This window comes from Aulonocara stuartgranti (assembly GCF_965226115.1).
Source record: "Aulonocara stuartgranti genome assembly, chromosome: 9".
Taxonomy (NCBI): Eukaryota; Metazoa; Chordata; class Actinopteri; order Cichliformes; family Cichlidae; genus Aulonocara; species Aulonocara stuartgranti.
The window spans coordinates 34998648-35018930 of NC_138960.1; the positions used below are offsets into that span (position 1 = coordinate 34998648).

The 20283-nt window shown below is 50.5% G+C and overlaps 2 protein-coding genes across 2 annotated transcripts in view; one reads left to right on the top strand and one right to left on the bottom strand.

Moving 5' to 3' along the window:
* The window catches only part of fars2 (phenylalanyl-tRNA synthetase 2, mitochondrial), a 135352-nt gene extending 133532 nt beyond the window's left edge, over positions 1-1820 (bottom strand). Inside the window, exon 1 of the mRNA XM_082546820.1 lies at positions 1667-1820. The gene's annotated coding sequence lies outside the window, so the exon portion shown is untranslated. The remainder of the gene's footprint in view (positions 1-1666) is intronic.
* A 72-nt stretch (positions 1821-1892) lies between these two features.
* Positions 1893-20283, top strand: part of lyrm4b (LYR motif containing 4) — a 45400-nt gene continuing 27009 nt past the window's right edge. The window contains exons 1-2 of the mRNA XM_082546866.1: positions 1893-2028; positions 15579-15699. Coding sequence (XP_082402992.1) covers positions 1943-2028; positions 15579-15699 — 207 coding nt within the window. The 5' untranslated portion in view covers positions 1893-1942. The remainder of the gene's footprint in view (positions 2029-15578; positions 15700-20283) is intronic.

The following is a 20283-nucleotide window of genomic DNA, read 5'->3' on the forward strand; positions in this document are numbered from 1 at the left end:
CATAACTAAATGATTCCCACTCCGGTGAGGTCACCTGTAGATATTGGAGAGTTTTTAAAATTAATAACTCCAACTGGACCCATCATGAACGTAGGCATCAAAATTCTCCAGAAATTAATTAATTTTTTAAGATCTCCTGTTAAACATCATGGAAACATTAAACCGACGGTCAAATTGACCTTCATCTCTGATTGGACGAATAAACATTATAAAATCGATGATCTTATCTAAATTTCACCACCGGAACCAGCTTTGTTCTGTGATGAGAAACGAGCTGTTATTTGTATTTGTATATTTGTATATGGATGGGGCGTTTCCTATATTTGATCAATTATGTGAAAAACGTTTATTGAAATATTGACATGCATCCACATCCAGACGGATGACGAATATTCCAGAGGTGTCAAAAACAGAAACGTCTACTGGACACGTGGAAGGAGACGTCTACTTTCTTTATAATTTATTAATGTCTGCTGTAAATATTCAGCAGTGAACAAATTAAAAGCCAAAGACAAGAAGACACAGATGGACCAGGCTGGATGAATCTACCCAGTGGACTTTACGCAAACACAGAAACAGACTAAGCAGAAAGTGTATTTACTTGGTACATAATGAGACTTTTCAGACCACTCAAACCAGTTTTGTTTTGCTTTTTCACTGCGTCCCTCTTTCTGCTCCGAGCAGCCACACAGGCTCTTTCCTCAGATGTCCCGAGGACATAAAGGTTTCCACCCTCCGTGTTCTGCTGAGCCCTAAATTCCCCGGGACAAACATCAGTGAGGATCTCAGCTTTTCTTCGACATCCAGCAGCTTCTGAAGGAATCCCATGAAAGGCTGCACTTTTAAACATTTTACTTTCCAAGACAGCTGACGACATCTGGCACGACGACCGAAACCCTCAGCAAACATCTACAGGCGTACAGCCGAGAGCGTCGTCGGCACCTCGGCTACAGCGTGTGGAAGCAGGAAGTCTGCATCCCAGGAGCAACCTTCCCATCACTACAGGTTTACACCACCAGGCCTGGCAGTAGGACAACACACCGACAGCACCACCTGCGCACACGCCTGCCCTCAGGTACAGTCTGACTAACAGGCCTGTAGGCTGGACATGGAAAACATTTGTTTTTGTTTTAATGAAACATAATCTTGCCTTTCTGTCCACGGAGCAGGTTTAGCTGAAACTCTGAGTCAGTTACCATGGTAACAGACCAGGTGACTGACAGGAGTCACTCTTGGTTAATGACGTCAGAGTAGTCAAAGGTCAGAGGAAGAAGTTAGCACCACAGATCAGCGTGTCAGCTACAGGTGTGTGACGTCAGACCTGATGGAGGGTTTAGATAACCCCACAGGAAGGTCACACCTAACGCCACGTGCACGCCCCTGTTTGTGCCGCCCCCCCCCCCCCACACACACACACACACACACACACACACACACACACACACACACACACACACACACACACACACAGAGTCCCCAGCTGTCAGACGAGCAGCTGCCATGCTGACCCGTAAAAAGCCCTCTGAGCGTGGAAGTTCCGCGCTGCGTGGGCCGGTATGCTGCTGTCCCACAGTGGGGCTCGTGGACCAGCTTGTGGTCCATTCATGAACGTGGATTTAAAGGCTCACGTGCGTTATGAGAGGTTAGAGGAGCACCGCGAACTCACCTCCTGTCACTCCAGCGCCGGATGCTGTGAAGGCGTCGGGAGCGCGCCTGCGTGATCACTGCGAGTTCAGGTCAGAGTAAATTAAACTTCCTGTGAGCGCGAGGCTCTTTGTGACACTCACAGCTTAGAGTGTCACGTGGGGTCACACCGATAAAGCGGAAGCGGAAAACAATCCGCCGGCGTCTCGTATTTCTGCGCAGGCGCTCCTCGGTCAGCCTCGTGCCCGGGTCCTTCAGCTCAGAGCGTCGCGGAAGGATCTGCCCAGTCGCAGACAGCATGGCGGCGGCTGCACGATCGCAGGTGATGTCTCTGTACAGGACGATGCTCCGAGAGAGCGCGAAGTTCCCGTCATACAACTACAGGTGAGACGATTCTGCGTGCGCGCCCCCGCTGGTAGCCGCGGGAGACGCTCGCGCCTGTGTTTACGTTGGGTGTGCTGACGGGTTAGGGGTCACGTGACTGCGGGGCTCAGGCTGCAGGTTCGGGGCGTGAGTACGCAGGCGCTCAGGTGTTTCATCCTCAGGGGGTGAGCGTGTGAACCTAACGGTCGTTTAATACCTGTACGTGTTGCACTGTGAGTGTCTGCTGGAGGTGATGGAGGCGGAGGTGATGGAGGCAGGTACACGCAGGTGTGTCTTGTTGCAAAGTTGAACTTAATGGGTTCAGGTGACCAGGAGACCTGATGTAGACACGTCAGAGATGCTGACACTGAGCCACATCCCTCCTCATCCTCCTCCTTCACCAGGAGAACTTTGAAAGCTTTGGTAAAGAAGTTTGTCTCGGAGCGTCTGGACCGGCTCTGGTCTCGTTGGTGACAGGATTAGTTCTGATATCTGGAACCAACTGCGTCCTGAAGATGATGCGACAGGAGGTCACATGACAGAGAGGCAGGGCGGTGATGTCACTGAGGCTGGGATTTCACAGGAAGTGACTAAATTGCCCCAAAGTAAACTTTATTGTCATCTCTCTATATAGAGTACAGACGACAAGGCTACATCTGAAGTTTGTCACACTTCCTCCTGCTGCACTGTAGCTCCGCCTCCATTCAGTTTCACTGCAGGCAGAAGTAACGGGGACCTTGAACTCACCGTGAACTTTAGTTTTAAAAGTCAGGTTTTCTAACAGCTGCAGACAGGAGGTGATCCAAGGATCTTTTCCATCCTTGGCTCCTTTCATCAAGGACGCTCCCTCGTTTCCTCTGCTGTAGGAAGTCATGAAGGAAGCACCTTTGTTTGGAGCCGTGGGTCAGCGCCATTATTTTAGCCTTCATATGGAGTGGCAGCCCAAAAGTCCTGCGTGTTTTTGTGTGTTTGAGGATGATTTTTATTTGTCAGCCCGACATCCATCGATCTGTCTGTCTGTCTGTGTCTCTGTCTGTCTGTCTGTGTCTCTGTCTGTCTGTCTGTGTCTCTGTCTGTCTGTCTGTGTCTCTGGCTGTCTGTCTATAGTTTAACCTGCTGAAGCGCGCTGGCTGTTTTCTGGACACGATGACATGACTTCAGGTATCTAACAGCGTTGGGTATGAGAGCAGGCAGCTGGTCGGGCTCCATGCAGCTGCTTAGTGCTACGTTTGTTGCTGTGACTTTGTTTGGATGGGTGGCATCATCATCATCATCATCATCATCAGGGCTCAAACTCTGTTCTTTATTTGGAAAAACAGAAGATGACAAACGGGTCACAGAGGCTCTGAGCTGCTCATTAAGTAACAATCACTGTGAAGTAAAACTGAAAACTAATGAGAAACAAGTGTAATCAGAGTAATCAGACTCCACCGGAGGCTCCGCTAAGCTTCACTGCACCTCACATCGTTGCGTTTTTAGAGCCTTTTCTGCGATTCGTATAAAATTTGAAAATTTTGAAAAGCTGTGAAATTTTCTCTTATATTAAAAACTTTGCAGCATATATATTTTAAAAGCAGTCTTTTGACCCACTTTCAGCCTGAACATGAAAACAAACCTTGACAGTTTTTCATGTTCATCTTAAACTTGGCCTCAGAATTAAAAACGTGCTGGATGTGGTCGATGGACCCTTTTAAGAACGTGTAAGTCAGAAGTGATGGAGCAGAAGCTCCACGCTGGGCTCAGATAGAGCGATGAGTCTGCCGACCTCCACCTGATGGAGGATCAAAGCAGCAGAGAGCTTCCTTCCTCCTGCTGCGTTCACACCAAACAGGAAGTTCCTCCTCTGACAGTCGAGCAGGCGCAGTGAGCGGGTGGAGGAGAACTATCAGGCTGGTCAGGCCTCGGTCGAGGTGACCTGTGAGGCTGAACAGGTGAAGGTGGAGTCCACACCCGGCTCCGCCTTCAGCAGAGACCCGTTCGTTCCTCCTCCCCGTGCTACATGATTAAATCGGGAGGAGTTGGAGTCTGACTCTGCCTTTCTGAGGTGAGTCTGGGACGCCGTCTGCAGCTGTGACAGCACTCGGCGCTCCGCACGGACATCAGAGAGTCGCCGCTCCCCGCTCGCCTCCGCGCGGAGCGCCGCTGTGTTGAATTATTGAACGGCCAGATGAGAGGTGGCCTCCTCCTGCTGCCTCTCCAAATAAAATATATTCATCCCGCCTGCCCAGAGGCAGACAGCTGGCTCGGCCCGCCGCCTCAGACGTGTGTGTGTGTGTGTGTGTGTGTGTGTGTGTGTGTGTGTGTGTGTGTGTGTGTTGGAGAAGAGCTTGTGAAATCAAACTTCGGTTAGTTCATTACCACATCAATAACGCTGGTGTCTTTCTGCGGGTGGAGTTCAGCTCCTTCAGCTGCAGTCCTGCTGAGAGGACGTGGTCCTCTGTGACTACATGTACCAGCATGCTCTGCTCCTGAAACCACGTTACTGTGACACCAGCTGCTACAGAAATGAAACTAAATCAGGAAGCTCGAGTTTGAAGAAATGCATGAAACAGGAGAGTCTGTCCTCCTGGGTTAGACGGGCCCTCAGGTGGGCACCCACCAGTGTGGGCACCCACCAGTGTGGGCACCCACCAGTGTGGGCACCCACCAGTGTGGGCACCCACCAGTGTGAGCACCCACCTGTGTGGGCACCCACCTGTGTGGGCACCCACCTGTGTGGGCGTGCAGCTGAAAGCCTGGTTTACCTGTGAGTGCATGAAACCGGGTTTTTTTTATCTGGGAGGTTAAAGCCTTTGTGGGGCACCAAACCTTTTCATATGGAGGAAATAAACTCTTTAAAGGTCTCAGGCTGAAGCCAGACTCCACCCAGCTCCACCCAGACCCCGCCGTGTTTATTCTGCTGGTTTTAGTCAGTGTGTCTTTGGACAGTCCAAACCACGATGATGCATTACTGCCTACTCGTACTTTGCAAACACCCTGTTCAGCACAGCTGTCTTACCTTGGCGTACCTGTTGCTCCAGGCCCACCAATGATCTTCCTCACAGAGACACGCCCTCGGTGCTGGATGGTCAGGTCTCCTTACTGGGCAGGAAATGGGAAACCTGAATGTTCATTACATCATCAGCGATACCTGAGCTAACTTCCTGAGCCGGGACTGATAATCTGATCCATGGACCAGATCAGGGCATCTTTAGTTACTTTCTGAGTAATTTATTACATGTAACCATTGGCTACTGAGAAGAGTAATCAGAGTACTTTCCCCCAGAATAAACTCCCTGTAGCTGTTAGCTTTGCTTTTTAAGGTTTTCTTCTCTCAGTTTAGTTTTTATTAGTTTCAGTGTTCATTTTAGTCTGATTCTATCGTCATTATTGAGGGCATGTGTCAGGAGTGTCGGAGTAACCACGTCCATCAAAGCCTCGTCAGGACGTTTCAAAAGTGTCTTTTTACCAAACTCTCAGATAATGAAACCAACAGTGTTAGTTCACTCTAAGAGCCTGTGTTCTGCTCTGAGGTTTCCTCCTGTGAAAAGGGAGTTTTTCCTCCCCACTGTCTCCACCCTGTGCTCACAGGCCTGAGTGAGTCTCTCTGTACTGTTGCAGAGTCTACTGCATGAATATGAGGCGACTGTAGTTGTGATTTGGCGCTGTATCAACAATATTACAGTTCAATTCAGTTTTATTTATATAGCGCCAAATCACAACAAAAGTCGCCTCAAGGCGCTTCATACATACAGAGAAAAACCCAACAATCATATGACCCCGTATGAACAAGCACTTTGGCGACAGTGGGAAGGAAAAACTCCCTTTGAACAGGAAGAAACCTCCAGCAGAACCAGGCTCAGGGAGGGGCGGGGCCGTCTGCTGTGATTGGTTGGGGTGAGAGCATCCTGCATGTTTAAACGTGTGCTTTTGGTTAAGCTTTGCAGGCTGTGTGAGGGCAGCTGCAGCTGAGCTCTGGTTTACTTGTGTTTTGATCGCAGGCTCGTTTTCTGCTGTTTCTGTGTCAGAATCATTTTCACATAGTTGTTTTCTAACGTTAAGAGCAGCCTCGGGGTGAGAGCGGCGCAGCAGGGGCCTCGGGTTTACCAGCCAGTCTGCTGCCAGTCACAAAGTGGAGCCATTACGATCTTCCAGGAAAAAGTGCATGAAAACAAATGAAAAGAAGCGAGAGCGGGAGAGCGGCGTTTAATCCTCCTAAGCCTCAGCTTGTGCTGGAGCCGTGTACCTGCGCGCTCGCCGGGTTGTTGTGGAATGACCTGAATATGCCAGACGTTGCTGCAGGCTGTGTTTTGTTGTTTCGCTGTCTTCCTTCCTGGGAGGAGAGGTGGGAGACTTTGGCTGAATTTGGAGGGCTTTGCCAGAGAGGGGGAGGAGCTGGATAAACAGGCGTCGGATGACACATTCATGATTCTCTGCAGGAAAATTAGATCATTGCTGCAGCTGAAAGGTCGCAGCGAGGCCGGCGCATAAAGTCAAAGGCCAATACATTAGGAACAGGTTGGAGAAGAGGGTTAAAACAGCGTTCCTGTGATGACGGGACGGGGTGACACCCGGCTGACGGCTGTGGAGCTCATGAACATTTTACTGCAGTGCACCCGGAGACCAGCAGGGGGCCCCGCTTTGCTTTGTTTTCTAATTATGTAAAAATGTAAATTTCTCCCTGTTTTTATTTCTCGGGGAATTCAGGACCTCTGCAGGTCCTTGAGCAGCCTTAAAACAAATCTTTGAATATTGTTAGAATTTCATTATGATTCCCAGAGCTGGGAATAACGAACAGTCTTTAACCACAGAGCGACACAGCCAGCATCTCTGACCGCTCTCCCGTTTAAGCTCTGTCCTGTCTCCTGGTTCCTCGCCGCATCTCCTCGCTTGGATTTCCGTTTCCGGGAAGCGGATGAAGGAGCAGGGAGGCCAGTGTGGCGAGGGTCCAGGCCCCGAGCGGCGTGCTCGCGTGATTTCTCTCAATGTACAACATGCACGTTAACACTCTCATCCTTAGACTCAGTGACAAGCTCACACACTGTGTAGTCGATGGACACGCCCACTCTGGTGACCTCGAGCTGCCGCCATCTTGGCCTGGAGCGAGGCCTGGTTGGCGGACAGCTCGTGCGTCGTTGCTCCAGGATGAAGGTTGACAAGAGATCACAGTGAAATATGAAGGACTGAGTCAAAGGCGGAGACTCTATTGTGTTCTATTATGAATAGAGACGATAAATAAGTGAGTGACGAGCGTGATGGTGGCAGCTTTAGCGGTGCTGTAGGCAGGCGCTGCACGGACGCCTTCCTGGCCGCACGTTGCAGTAAGGTGGACGTTACACAGGGATCACAGAGGCAGCGGGCTGAGGAGGCGGTGCCGTGATGGGAGCTGGTGACGTCATCGCGGGGAGGAGGAGTTTATACGGGTCGTAGTTGATACAGGAGGAGGTGTGGCGGATGCATCACTGTCTCCTCCTGTTTGACCCAATTATAAAAGTCCGGTTTTATTCTGTGACCTCAGTAAGTCCTGATGTTTATGGAGTCTGAGGTCACAGAGCGAGCGCGGCTGCAGTCGCCCCCTGCAGGCCGTTAGAAATGGTGCAGGTTGAAGGAGCTCTGCAGTGTTAAAACCCTGCAGGCGGGATCCTGGCTGCCAGTAAAGCTCAGCTTTCAGCGCCCGCTCTGTTTTATTTGTTTGTTAATTATGTAAAAACATTTCTACATGTTTTTATTTAGAAAGTGGATTCAGGGCCTCCGAGGGTCCTTGAATAACAAGTGCTTGTTGCTGTGCGTCAGGATGGAACGCCTCTCCTGCTGTGGCGCTGCAGCCTTGTGCTGCTTCTCCGACATGTGACGATCCGCTGAAGTCTCTCTCAGCCAATCTCACAAACTTGGCTGACATCCTGCGGTGTGCGCTCACCTGTTCCAGCTCACACACTGAAAATCCCTGCAGGGCCCACAGCCACAGGTGAGGCCCACAGACAAGGAGGGAGGGAGGGAGGGAGGGAGGGCGGGAGGTGAGGAGGAGGCAGAAGTAGGTCATCCTCTCTGCACCGGAGCAACAAAACACCAAAAACAAACTGATCCAGAGTTTGTGTCTCAGAGTCTTTCACTTTGTCCTCATCAGTATTTCCCCCTCCCCCCCTCTCTCCCCTCTCTCCTCTCTGTCTTCTTCTTCTCTCCCTCTCTCCTCTCCCTCCCTCTCTCCCCTCTCTCCACTCTCTCCCTCTCTCCTCCCTCCCCCTCCCCCTCTCTCCCCTCTCTCCTCTCTCTTTCCTCTCCCTCCACTCTCTCCCTCTCTCCTCCCTCTCCCTCCACTCTCTCCCTCTCTCCCCCTCCCCCCCTCTCTCCTCTCTCCCTCTCCCTCCCCCTCTCTCCCCTCTCTCCTCTCCCTTCCTCTCCCTCCCCTCTCTCCTCTCCCTTCCTCTCCCTCCCCTCTCTCCTCTCTCTCTCCTCTCCCTCCACTCTCTCCCTCTCTCCCCCTCCCCCTCTCTCCACTCTCTCCCTCTCTCCTCCCTCTCCCTCCACTCTCTCCCTCTCTCCTCTCTCTCCCCCCACTCTCTCCTGTCTCTCTCCTCTCCCTCCACTCTCTCCCTCTCTCCTCCCTCCCCCTCTCTCCTCTCTCTCCCTCCACTCTCTCCCTCTCTCCTCCCTCTCCCTCCACTCTCTCCCTCTCTCCCCCTCCCCCCTCTCTCCTCTCTCCCTCTCCCTCCCCCTCCCCCTCTCTCCCCTCTCTCCTCTCTCTCTCCTCTCCCTCCACTCTCTCCCTCTCTCCCCCTCCCCCTCTCTCCCCTCTCTCCCCTCTGTCTTCTTCTCCTCTCCCTCTTTTAAAAATAGCTCTCCCCCTGACTTCGTCAGCCGTGTGCTGACAGCAGATAACAAACCTTCTGATGATGAAGTAATCGTGGACATCTCCTGCTTTTCACTCCTCCAGCCTTTCCCGCCCTCCTCTGTCCTTCCTCATCTCCTTCCCTCGCCTCCTCAGCTCCTCTCAGTTATTCTGCTTCCTTGCTTCCTTCCTTCTCGTCTCCTGGAGATCACACGACTGAATTCCCTCTGAAGTGACGACTCGCCCGAGTGCAGAGTTAGCTCGTTCACACAGGAAGCTTTCAAACACGAGTCTCCCTCGGTGCAGAGTCGCAGATCAATTATTCATGGAGTACGGTATCAGTGATTGTCAGTATTGATTCATAATCGACTGATAAACTCAGATAACCTGATGCGTTAACAAAGTTAGACTTTAATTCTGCTGATCGGTGTGTTAGTGAGTGTGTGAAGCAACTAAATGGTTGTTTTTGATATAAAAAGTGCTCCACCCAAGCCTCGTCTCTGCAGAGCTTCCTGGGTCTGCGACGGGTCTGCTCCCAGCTAAAGAACGCTTCGTCTGGGAGGCGTCACGGGGTCAGAAACCTCCGAGCCCCTCCCTCTGTGAGCCCGCCACACTCACGGGGTCGACACTGGCTGCTGCAGGAGGAGAATCTAACAACGTGTATTAAAAGACTGAATGCTGTGCGTCAGTAAACATCAGCCGGCCGGTGCGAGGACCTCAGCGGTGTTTCCTACGTGCTGATGGATGCACGGCTACAGCGTTGGCTGCAGCGAGTGTTTCCATGCTGATGATTGGGTGCTCATTGCTTTCAGTTTAGTTTTTGAAGCCACAACAGGCACGTTTAGGTTTCTGAGCATGCTCAGTAGATCCTTTGACTTGCTGGGCAGCTTATCGGCTCTATCCCGGGAACATCACAGGATTGAAACTGTAGCTTTGGATAAAGGATGTCTGAAAAACATTTGCTTAGCCTGCATGAGGCTGACTGTGGATAAACAGAGCACAGACCTGGACCGGATCCGTCCCGTCGACTGTCTGCTGCTCTGCTCTAACCTGTCAAAGCGTGAGAACCAGCCACAGTCTGAAGCTGCCCAGCGTCAAAGCTTTTAAAGGACACTGGGAGCTGCAGTCGTTGTAGTCCACAGGTGTTTGAGCCTAGTAGCTGTTACCTGATCACACGATGGCTTGGTTATAAATACCTTTTATAATTAGGTTACACTCGGTGTCTGTGTGAAAGATCCAAAGTGAAGTTTGACTTTGAGACTTCGGCCTTCGGTCCATCATCCTGTGCCACTTCCTGTCCAGAGGAGATATTGAGCTGCCTGGCGGGCGTTTCCAACACTTTCTAATCTCTTTGTTGCTCTTTTATTTATTTATTTTCCTCTCGTCTGTCTTTTTGTTTTGCTCATTAGCGCAGCGCTCATTACACCGGGTCCATTACAGCTGAGGGTTTGTATGAATCAGGGTGATGGAGAGCCTCGAGACCTCGTCTCCGGCCCTGCTGAGCCTGAAAGGGGAGGCCGGACGTTTGAATGACAAACTCTGAGAAACTTGGGAAGATGTTTGTCCTTCCCAAACCCATCATCCTTCATTTTCTCGTTTATACTCAGTTATACTTCCCTTTCATTGGTTTCTCTCTCGATTCATCGTTCTTTCTTTGTCGTAGTCTGTTCACTCTTCCTTCTCTGTATTCTTTAGCTTGGTTGTGTTTTTCTGTTCTGCTTGTCCTTCTGCTTGTAGGGCTACTTTAAAAAACTGCATTTGCTTTGGCCGATATTTGCAATCTCAGTTATTTACCAGGTTAACTCTTTACCCCTCGAAGGCCTGTGAGGGAAACCCTTGAAGCTCTTTTCTGAACGGAGTGGTTTGTTGCATGTTTCGGGCCTGCTCATCGGGCAGAATGAGTCTGCATCGGACGCTGGTGACGGTCTCTGCCTACAGCTGACCTCGGAAACCTGAGAACTGGTCGTCAGAACTCGTCAGTCGTGCAGGGAGCTCGTCAGATCAACGCGTTAAACCGTCCTCATGCAATTATTCAACTGCTCATTTGTTTTTGTAAATGACTTTTGTTTAAGAGTTTTAAACCTTCCAGGATGAACTGGAACTATCAGCAGAACCACGAAACGGTTTCTTTGGATTTATTTCCCAAACGTCTCTGATATCGAGACTGCGAGGTTCTACGTTTGTGCAATACCGCTTTAAACCACACGATGGTGCAGAGAGTTTAACCGAGAGCACTTTCCTGCTGCGGTGCGGATAAAGACACGGGGTTAGCTCGTAACGTCATCACACTTCCATTTATGCTCGCCGTTACGGCGCAGGTAGCCGAGTGATAGGTGTCGCCACTCAGGCCTGAAGATTAGACGGCGGTCGACTCGCACAGTCACCAGAGAACCGGAGCTGGCAGCTTCAGCTGCTCGTCTACACCTGCTGAGAAACGGGCAGCTGCGACCTCTGACCTCAGAGCGCTGTCACAGGTGAGCCGCTGACAGACCTTTGATTGGTTCAGGTGGATCTCGAAGGCTTTGGTGTTTGGAGCTGTTGTGCACGCTGCAGGGCGAGGTGTTTGTGATTTACAGCACGGACAAACTTCACGTTGAAAAAATGAGAAAATCATCCTGATTGTTTAATGTCCAGAATCCTTGAAGCTCGGACGATGATGATGAAGATGATTGAGACCAGGCTGGGTGATTGTCTTCATCTCCTCCCGCCCTTTTCCTTTCCTCTTTGCTTTCATCCTACACTAAAACATTTCTCCTGATTTTTCTTCCCGACTTCCTTAATTGCTCATTTCCTTCTCCAGCGTTACCCTTCATCCCTTTCCCGTCTCCGTCATCCTTTTCCTGTGTTTATGCTTCATTTCCTGTGTTTATTCCTTTTTCCTTCATCCTTCCTTTCTGTCTTAGTTTTTGTCTTCTTCCACTACAGCTTCGTTTCCTCCATCCTTTCTGTTTCACTGTCAAACCAATCTCGAGTCGTTTTCCTCGCCGCTCCCTGTCACGTCCTTGTAATGAGCGCCGTATTTAACCGCGGCATGTAAATCTGATCCATCACACTTTTATTGGTTCTGTCTTAAATCCTAAATGAGCTCGAGACACAAAGACAGACAGAGAAGACGAATGGCTTTGCTGTAACTTCCCAAGGTCGGCGTTGTACTTTCTCCACATCGGAGGAGCTGCCAGCTGTAACGAGGCTCCGAGACCATCGACACAGAGCGCTGGAAATTAAACCAATAATCATTTTCACTGCCGCGGCTCCTGCCAGAAAATTCCCCGGTGTTTGTAATTTGTCTGTTTGCATTTGCTTCTCGGTGTGTACTTATTATCTGCAGCCACCACACTCCGTGGTCCTGGTGGCTGCAGATGCAGCAGAAAGCCGAGGGAAGCATTGGGGTGCGGCGCTGCTCGGGTTTGAGGTTAGCGAGGTCCCGAGCTGGCAGATTTCTAACACCTACGCTGCCAGCTGCTGCCATGGCTGCTCAGAGTGTGGAGGAGACAGAAGCTGTTTCACTCTGTAAAAATAAAATCTGAGAGAGGATATGTCGAGCTCGCTCCCTGGTGTGTCGGGCAGGTGATGCAGAACGGCAAACAGGCTCACACACTTTGGCCTTTCACATATAAAACGTCGCAGCGTTTCCCACACGCTGACTTTACCTGGTGGGGCTGGTTTCAGAGTTATTCTTACTCCTTCGTGTGTCCAGGAGAATCGTGCACCAAAGTTAAGTTACTGCTAACCAGTAGCTGATCGCAGCGAGTCGGATCTGGTGTCTCCAGCCGTCTGTGTCCACGGCGGACGATGATCGAGGAAAAAGTCTACCGACAAACCCGGCTCGACTGTCTTAGACTGGAGATGGAGGACCACGCCACCCAGAACCTGCCAGACGTGGAGAAGTGGTCATCAGGGACAACCATCATGTAGGCCAGGATGGGGGAGGTGGAGTTTGTCCACAGGACTCAGTTTAATTAAGAAAACATGGTTTCACCTGACGTAAACACTTCTGTGGGAAAGGATGTCGTCACTTTCACATGGCTGCGTTTGTGTGAAATATTGTTGACGTGGGGTCTGAAACACGACCCAACCTTTGGTCAGCAAATTCCAACGAAAGGTTGCACAAACAGAAATCTGATGCCTCTAATCCAGTCCTCCTTCAAAGTGTTCAGCTTGTGTTGCTTTAGAGAAATATTTATTCAGTTCAACTCCAAAGAAACCTACACAGTGGAGGCCAAAACGCGTAGTTAAAGGAGTTCGTGCCAGTGATGAAGACGGAGGAGGGGACCACGTCCAAAATCCAAATCTTTGCTTAAAAACAAGCGGAAGCAGGCAAAAAGGCAAACTCTGTAAAACTGTCAGTGACAAGGTAAGATGAACCGGATCAGGGAAAGCCCGAGGAGCCTGACAGGTGAGCTCGGAGTGTGTGTGGTAATTGGCAGACAGGGAGCAGGTGTGGAATAAAACAGTGAGACTAATGAGGGCAGCACAGACGGTCTGAGGGGGAAACAACAAAGGAAGGAAGTGAAAGCAACACAAGAACCAATGATTAGAAAACAGGAAATAACTCTGTGCAGTGACCGAAAGAATGAAATCACTGATGCAAGCGGCTGATGGGCCTCTGTGATGGACTCGGAGCCACAGCTCCTCCACGTCCAGAGGGGACGGGGGAGGTGGTGAGGGCATCCGGTTAGGATCCTATCAGGAGGCCGCGAGGCAGAGCCAGAACTCAGGTGGACGGCGATGCTCGAACCAAAACGTCACAGCAGTCCAAACTCTGAGAGACGTCCGTACCTCTGGCTCAGCTTTTTCTACATTCAGTGAAATGACGGCGGTTTTTCAAAGTCGGGTTCGAACACGTCGTTTGTGTGTGATTATCGTCGATGCAGTGATACAAACTGGAGACTTTGAGTTTGTTGGTAGAAGCCCGTCTGCCTCTCAGCACATCTGAATAAACGGTGATGAAGTTTAAAGTCTTTGAACAAAAGTATCTAAAAAACATCAATAAATACACAAAGACGATGAAGACGATGAAGGCTGGTGCACACACGTAATCAGAGCTGTCAGAGCGACACACACACACAGTCGTCTGCGGTCTCTCACGCTGACGTCTCCTCTCAGCGAGCATCGGTTTATCGATCGCGGCGCTCTCTGGACGTTCTGCAGCTCTCGTGTTTTCTTGTGAGAATCTGCAGGAAATCAAATCAGCGCAGGTCAGGGAAGCGTGGCGTGGAGTCCCACCGCCCTCCGGCTGCAAACACAGCCTGCAGCCTTTACAGCCGACAGTCCGCCGAGTGCATCGGGCTGTCTGGCCCGAGAAACGAGGGGCTGTCAGGTCGATGTCACTGTAAACAGAGATTTAAGTACCTCAGTTTCACTTCTGATAAACTCCGTGTTTGTTCAAATGCTTCTTGTAGAAAAGGTGTCATCGTGGAAATCAAACTTCCACCCCCGCTCTCGTTAACGCCGCGCCGTTTTGACGTTTTGAGACCCCTGAGATGTGAGAGCGCTCCCAGAGTAACCGGCCCTAAAGCTGGATTTTATGGCCGAATGCTAGAAAATAACGATGTTGTTCGACCACAGAGGGAAGCAAATCTGTTTATGGCTGCTGCAAACAGCCACACTTGAAGGTGGAGTGGGAAGCTCGCCATAAAAGCAAAGGGAGGCAGAGGGAGCCATGACAGGGAATAAAGCAGAGGAAGGATTTATGTAGGAAATGAAAAAGATCGGGAAGTTTCAGCAGAAATTCCTCCTGAAGAGCTTCTGTCCCCACTGAGAAGCTTTTCTGATGATGTTCATCCTCACAGCCAAACATGGACGCCACACCAGCGTGCAGCCGCGCGCTCTGAAATAAACGTGTTCAAAACGTGAGCTGACGTCTGATTTATTTTCCATTTCCAGAGTTTCAAAAGAGGAGCTTTGATTTGGACACCTTTTATTTTGAAAAATTCCTCGTATTTACTCGTACCACTTCCTGCTGTGCAGCACGACTCGTGTCGATGCGATCGGCTCCGGCTGTGTCCGAGCTGGAACGCCGTATTCCCGGGATGATGCTTCACTAAGACAGGACGCGGTGGTCCGGTGGATGTGAAGGGACTCCACATCACTTTGTGACGGGAGGTTGCGTGTCATCAGTATCCTACGCTCTCATTGGTCACTTCAGCCACTCCTGAAGTTTAGAAAACTCGGACGTCTCTGTTAGTCACTTTCTTCGTGGTGCTTCCTGAAGAGACCAAAGCTGGATGGACTGCACGTCCTCCAGATGTTTGGTAGGACACCATCCAATCCAACATCTGGACGCTGGGTGGTTTTGGGGTCATTTTGAGAGCAGAGCTGATGGAGGCTTTATTACTTCATGATACACTGTAGCACTGACCCTGGAGACGAGGTGTCCCGCCTGGTTGCTGAGAGGGTCGTGGGCTCAGGCCTGTGGAGGGACGATCTGTGTCTCCACAGCTGTCCTGTTGGGTGGTCAGGACTCTGGACCTGCTGGTCTCTGATGTTGAGGTTCTTCTGTTTTGCTGGTTTTCCGCTCTGTTGTTGCTGTTTGCTCTCAGCGCGCTGCCTGCAGCTTTGTCATGTGCACTAATTTGTCTTTTTTATTTGTTTGTTTGTCGTCGCTCGTCTGCAGGTCCCTCCTGTGCTGTTGTTCAGGTTTCAGAAAGTCCTCCGAGGCTTTCACCGTCTCAGCTGCACAAACGTTTCTGTTTACTGCTCAGTGCCACTGTCGTTTCCTGCAGACGCGATGAATGAAACTAAGCTCTGTGTGTGTGTGTTACAGAAACTATGCACTACGGCGTGTCCGTGATGCCTTCAAGGCCAACAGAAATGTAGAGGATCCAAAGGCTGTGGAGAGACTGATGGAGGAGGGATGGCAGACTCTGGCACTGATACAGAGACAGGTGTGACACACACACACACACACACACACACACACACACACACACACACACACACACACACACACACACACACACACAGAGGTTTGTACTGCTGTTGTTGTGAGGACCTGCCTGTGATCGTGCCCTCCACACTGACACTAAAACACCGGGTGAAAGGAAAAGTTAAGAGGAAGTGAGATCATCGAGCAGTTTCCCTCTCAGTGTTTGTTCAGCTCTGAGGATGAACCGAGCTGGGGGATCATTTTTGTTCCAGCAGTTAAAGTTATAACAGCAGTGGAAGAGTTTGTAACTCAATATAATAAAAACTGCCTGGAAAAAATTTAACTGAAATCAAAATAAATACAGTGAGAAAAATAATTAGAATAGAATAGAATTCAACTTTATTGTCATTGCACATGCACAGGTACAGGGCAACGAAATGCAGTTTGCATCCATCCAGAAGTGCTTTAGTGATATAGATATATTACAATATATATTAGCAATAATATAGATATGTGAGTATATTACAGAAATGGGTCTAATTGCTTCTCCCCAAGACAAGAACTAACAGACTTAAAAACTCCTTTGTCCCACACGCCATCAAACTGTTTAACTCCTCTCTGGAGGGGAGAGGGAGGGGAGACAGGGGGACAAAGGAGGGGGGACAACTAAGCTGTAGTGCCTCTTCACCTCACTGTACAATACCTTGTGCAATACTTTTTGTAAATAGTCAACAGTGCAATAGACTATCTTATCTTATCTTAGATCCACAGGTCAAAATATGAAGTAACAGTGAAATGAAGAGCAGAGGCAGGATCAGAGGATGCTGATCTGCAGCAGCTGTTTGTTACATGATGATGTTTTTCTTCTTCCTCTCTGAAGCTTTAGAGCTGTGAGCAGGTGCTGACATGAACCCAGTGTGAGGCAGGTTATCCTCAATGTCATCATGAAGTTGATGCATTCATGGAATAACGAGCCGAACGCGTTAATATTGATCAGTGATCAGCTCCACCCTGAGCCCTGCACCATCACTCTCACACTCTCAGGTTAACCAGGTTAACTAGAATGCAGATGAACACCTGCTTACCGACTCACCACCTGTCCCACACACACACACACACACACACACACACACACACACACACACACACATTACCTTGGCAGGTCAGGACTAATCACCTCACTGTTGGTCACTTTGTTCCTTTAATGCATCAGCAGCCTCTCAGCCAATCCCCATGGATGACCGAGCGTCTCCCAGTCTGCCTCTCTCTCACTCACACACACACACACACACACACACACACACACACACACACACACACACACACACACACACAGCTTGTTCAGGTATCTTAGTGAGGACCTTCATTGACACAATGCTTTCCCTGACCCCTGACCCTAACCATAACCTAATTGTAACCCTGACACTAAAACCACATTTTGAGCCTCAAACATTCCTTCAAACTTGTGGGGACCGTGAGTGTGTCCTCACAAGGGACTGTTGGTTCTCACTAGTAGAATGCAGATTTCGGTCCTCACAAAGATAGCTAGACAGGAACACACACACACACGTGTTCACACATTCTGAAGACGGGGACGTGTTGTTGCTGCTCTCACTCATCGTCAGCAGTTGGTTAAACAAGTTGTTCGTACCTGTGATTTTTAGCTGCTACCTGAGGCTAACTGGCGCTGACAGGTGGAGCACCTCCCTCTAAGTATTGCCGCTAACAGCCGTGCTAACAGCCGTGCTAACAGCCGTGCTAACAGCGAGTATCTGGATGTAGAATTTACAGTAAAAAACACAACACCAGGGCTGAAGTGTGTTTGAAGGCCAGCAGGGGGCGATAGACTTCCAGCCCTGCAGAAGTTTATGGGTGAAGTTTGGCTCTGACATCTGTAAAAGGTCCTGATGGGTTTGTGGGTGAGTCGATAGACCGGTTTCACCGTCACATCTTCCCCGCCCCATCACATCCAGTTTGTGTTGCCAAGATGGCGCTGAGGAATCGCACGTCGCTGTCACGGTAGAAGTCAGATGGTCAGAAGTACTGAGCCACCGCCATGCTGCGCCTGCAGGAGCTGCTCAGCTGCTGGTTTGTGTGCTGATGTTGGTGCCAGAGGGGGTTTGATTCACTGTGTGGCCCCGCCCCTTACCTTACGCGGTGGTTGAGTCGCTGTGGTTTTCTTATTATTATGGTTAGTTTGTGAGTTAGGCTAACATTTAGTCGCAGAGGAACGTGCTTCATGGTTAAAACACCTTAAATAGGAACATTTGTAGGGTCACATGACCTTCAGTCTTCTTGTTTAGTGTGAATCAGAAACTTTCCAGCAAACGTCACTAAACTGAGTGAGCAGAAACGCAGAGAAAGTTCTTTGCTGGCTTTTCTTGCCGTTCTGCTTCTTTCTCAGGTCATTTTCACGGCTTGATGTCCACTCCAGAGCATCTCTTTATTTCCTCGCTGACTCGTCTGCTTGGTTGTTATCGAGTTAGACCGCTCTGCAGCCAGGCTCTGTGCTGACTGCACGCTTTGTTTGCTGCTCGGATCCTTCACGCCTGCTGCAAATCAGAAATGATGAATTACAAAGGCTGCACGCTGACGTGTCGCAGCGCCGTGAGGCCGCAGCCTCGTTCGCGTGCTCCGTGTGGCGCCCGTCACGTATGTTACCCTGTCGTGTATTTACCGCTCACATGTCAGCCGGCCACGGTGTTCACTCCTCACCTCAGAGTTCAGAGAACATTTGATTGAGGACCCGCTCACCACCACCTCTCCCAGGCGAGGCATTCCAGGGCAGAAGCTGAAGACATTACTTCCTGTTTCGCTTTGGATCGACTCAGTGACGTCTGCTTAGACTGCTGCCTCTTTGACCCAAACTTCCAGATGGATGGATGCAGGGATGGATGGATGAACAGGTGATGTAAGGTTGGATGGTTGTAGTGCAACCAGCTCCTGGAGTAAAGCTGTGAGGTGGAGTCATGGAGGTAAAATGAGCCGACGACACGTTCGAGGTTGCAGGAAAGAAGCTGAGCTGTGACAGAAGCTTGTAGAGCTCCATCTACCCGCCTCCACGTGGAGCTCGCTCTGCACACGGAGTAAGACCTCCACCTTTGTTCACCCACAGTTATTAACCGTGTCGATGTGTTTCACGCTTCAGAGTGAACTTTATTTACTTGAGTGGTGAAGGCTTGGAGGTCTGAGCACCTGAACAGGTAGAACTGAGGCCCGTTAGACACGTCACAACTTCCAAAAATGTACATTTATGGTTTTCTGGAGGTTCACACCAACGCCCGTCTCTCTCTGTGTAGTGTTTCATCCTCTGTGAGATTAAAGGCTGCAGCCAGTTTTCACACATCCACAAACGCCGGCGTCAGCACAGCGTTCTGCAGGAAACGGCGACAGCTTTGACATACAGCGTACGCATCAGCGCGCTCCGATTGGCTGGGCGGACCCGGAGCGCAGAGTGTTTTATGTTCCCATTTCACTACAGCGTGCGTGTGCGTGTGTCCTCTGCATCCGCCCACACTGACTCACAGATTAAGTGCATCAGAGCAGGAATGCTCCTGTTGCAGTACTTCAGGCTTCTGGAAGAATCCATCCCGGCTCCTGGTGGAGGAGCCTGTGTGCTTCATCCAGGCTGGCCCCTCCCCTGTGCACACATCCGTACAGTGTGTTATATAAGAGGCGGAGCGGGTGGGGGCACAAACATCTTGCCTCGGCTGACAATGAATAATAAGCTGAGTCCCTTTAAAGCATCGCGCCTCGTGTTCATTATTCATTCTCTGATAGTCAGACCGAAGGAGAAAACAACAGGTAAATGCAAACAGTCAAATACCTTTCATAACAACCCCGGGCTACATGTGCTCCCACCCCTCATTACCATACCCAGCGTGCAACAGGAAGCAGTAACCCCGTCACATGCCCGTGGCAGGTTTAAAAGTCGCCCAGCTGGTAGCGTGCCGTCAGTGCTCAAACACCTGCAGCCAGGTGTGTCCCTGAGAGGCTTCCTCTGCTCGAGGGTGGAGGTAGAGCTGGAGCCCCTCATGTGAAATATTCCAACAACAACGGGCGACGTTAGCGTGGCTTTGGCCAGCGAATGAAGAACGCTGCAGACTGAAGTGTGACTGGTTTAGAGGGCCATCCACACAACCAGAGCATGAAACCTGTGGAAGAGGCTTTATTTCCTGTCAGGTTTGGGCACCGCCCCCCGGCTCTCAGGGTCAGGTTTGACACTAAAGCTGTTAGTTGTGGTGAAAATGTGCCGTACTGGCCTCACTGAGGCTGCGACCCGGAGCCCCTCCTGCAGTTTGAACAAACAACACTGCCTCGCAGCTCGGGGACGAGCTGAAGCTCCACCTTCTGCTCACGGGGATGAGTTTAGACGTGAATGTTGCAGTTTGAGCATCGCCCTGTAACGGGTCAGAGCGAGGTGTCGCTCTGGCTCCGCCTCTCCTCTCCTGCTGACCCGGTGACCTCGCTCCTCCTTCGTTACGTGCCGCTCACTGAAGCAGCTCAGTGAGGTTGAAGCGAGCGGCTCTGCAGCCGGGCTTCGAGCCGCGCTCGTCCCTCATCGCCACTCCGCTCGCTGTCTGTTTATTTTTTGTTGTTTGTG